The sequence below is a fragment of the Poecilia reticulata genome, linkage group LG12, assembly GCF_000633615.1.
Source record: "Poecilia reticulata strain Guanapo linkage group LG12, Guppy_female_1.0+MT, whole genome shotgun sequence".
NCBI lineage: Eukaryota > Metazoa > Chordata > Actinopteri > Cyprinodontiformes > Poeciliidae > Poecilia > Poecilia reticulata.
This window is the reverse complement of record NC_024342.1, coordinates 25,194,085-25,196,096: the sequence shown is the minus strand read 5'-3', so window position 1 is coordinate 25,196,096 and position 2,012 is coordinate 25,194,085. Positions and strand designations below refer to the sequence as shown.

The window sequence follows — 2,012 nt, the reverse complement described above, 5'->3', positions numbered from 1 at the left end:
GTTGCCTTGTTCTGTTTCCTTCCCCTTGATTGCTTCCCAGCTGTGTCTCGTTCCCTCATTACCCTCCCTGTTATTTAGTCCACCTGCTGTCTTTGGTCCTCTCAGGCGTCTCGTCTCCTCCGTGTTTCCTTGTGCAGCTCCTGTTTTCTGGTTTTTCACATTAAAACTTAATTTCATCTCGTTTACCTGGACTCATCTGCATTTCTCCTCACCTGCAAATTATGGCAATATTCTAAAACAATGTGTGATTTTATTACACTCTACGAGAAATTCATTATCTTGAAATGAAAACTTTAGTCTTCACAAATAAATTAATAAAAAAACAAGTATGAATATAATGAATAACATTTTCTAAAGCCCATCACTGTAGCTCTATAATGTGTTGCAGTAACTCACCACTACCTGAAGGTAACAAAGACTCTTAAAAGAAAATGGTTTATAAATAATCTTCTGTCTGAAACCTTTGAATAGTTAAATTAATCACATTAATTTAAAATATCTTAAAATATTTTTTTTGGTTCGATTAGTTTCTTCTGACTGGATCATGTATTTAAAAAATGGAAATGTGTAAAAGTTAAAATTTATCATTTCAGATTCATGAGGTGAATTGAAGAGGAAATGAAACTAAGAAGCCACTAAGAATGTATATGCACAGATGTGAATACTTTAATTTTTTATTATACAAAATGAAATAAGACTATATACAATATTTATAAAGAGGCCAGCCGCTCTGCCCCTTGGCAGCCACAGGGCAGTAGTTGACCGTCTCCCCGCTGGGCTTTTTCAGGAGTCTGTGGCCCGTCTCCTTGATCTAGCAAAGTCCACAGCCGCTGCAGACATTGATGGAGGGAGCTCTGACTTTCAAAGTCGCTCCCTCCTTTGCTGCAGCTTCCTGGAGGCGCAGCAGCTTCTTTCTGTTCCAGACTGTGGACTTCGGTGTGATGGATCCAGCGGGTAGAGGGCCTGGGGCCTCCAGAGAGGAAGAGCTGGTGGATGGCGCAGGGGTGGAGGGCCTTGAACCTGCAGGAGGCTGGGAGGCTCCGGTCTCGTCTCTGGGCTCCAGAGGACAGATGTTCTGGAACACCAGGGACGTGCTGGGAGGAGGCTGTGGCCGCTGCAGCTCCTTGGCAGGCAGCAGGGACTCCGCCGCCTCTCTGGGGGCCTGGAGTGGAGGAACGGCAGCCATGAGGATGGTCCTCTCATTGGCTGCCGTCCACTTCTTGTGCCTAAATGTTAAAAACAAATCTGTTAAGTTTGGACTAATAATATTCAACATATTATAATAAACAAGTTATGAAATAATTTGTACTTATTTTATAAATGCAATAAATTTAATAGCAAAAATCTAATTTATATTGCTATGACATATTAGTGGATATTAACACAACATTATATTTGTTATTTTTTTTATTAAATATAAATCCGTTGTACCACTGGGAGAGGGTCGCCTGGTTGATGGCGAAGAGCTGGAGGGAGGTTCTGGTCTTGAGGGCTGGATGGCTCACCACCACAGACCTGATGGTGTTGTAGTCCCTCAAGACCAGGTCCACTGGCTGAGCAACATCCCCTCCACCCTCCTGCTGCCCGGGTACATGGCGCACAGCTGCTTCATCACCGCCTCCACCAGGCGGCTGGAGGCGGGACCGCTCCCCGTTCCCACCACGCAGCTGAAACATCGATGAAGAAAGTTCAGATGTGTGTCGGAGAGGAAGCTGCAACTTCCTGCAGACGCTCACCGTTTCATGCTCTCCACCCCCGGCTGGGCTACGCTGCCAGGAGCGTAGGTCTTGCTTTTCTTGAACCTCCCCTTCGTCAGTGAGTCCTTGTAGCGGGATGGGTACGCTACAGACCCCTTATCCACCTCGGGGAGGTTCTGCCACAGACCCACGATCTCCTCTACCTCGGCGTTGTTCACGTAGCCCTTCCTGCAGAGCTCCACCAGCCTCCGTGACAGATGGACCACATGCTGGTAACCAGGGGTCCCATCGGGCCCGACAACGACCTGAAAACCA

The 2,012-nt window shown here is 46.4% G+C and overlaps 1 protein-coding gene across 1 annotated transcript in view; it reads right to left on the bottom strand.

The window, feature by feature from the left end:
- Nucleotides 1-644: 644 nt before the first annotated feature.
- The window catches only part of LOC103474038 (uncharacterized), a 17,663-nt gene continuing 16,295 nt past the window's right edge, over nt 645-2,012 (bottom strand). Inside the window, exons 3-6 of the mRNA XM_008424755.1 lie at nt 1,885-2,002; nt 1,737-1,852; nt 1,432-1,667; nt 645-1,226 (exon numbers count right to left, since the gene is read on the bottom strand). Coding sequence (XP_008422977.1) covers nt 812-1,226; nt 1,432-1,667; nt 1,737-1,852; nt 1,885-2,002 — 885 coding nt within the window. The 3' untranslated portion in view covers nt 645-811. The remainder of the gene's footprint in view (nt 1,227-1,431; nt 1,668-1,736; nt 1,853-1,884; nt 2,003-2,012) is intronic.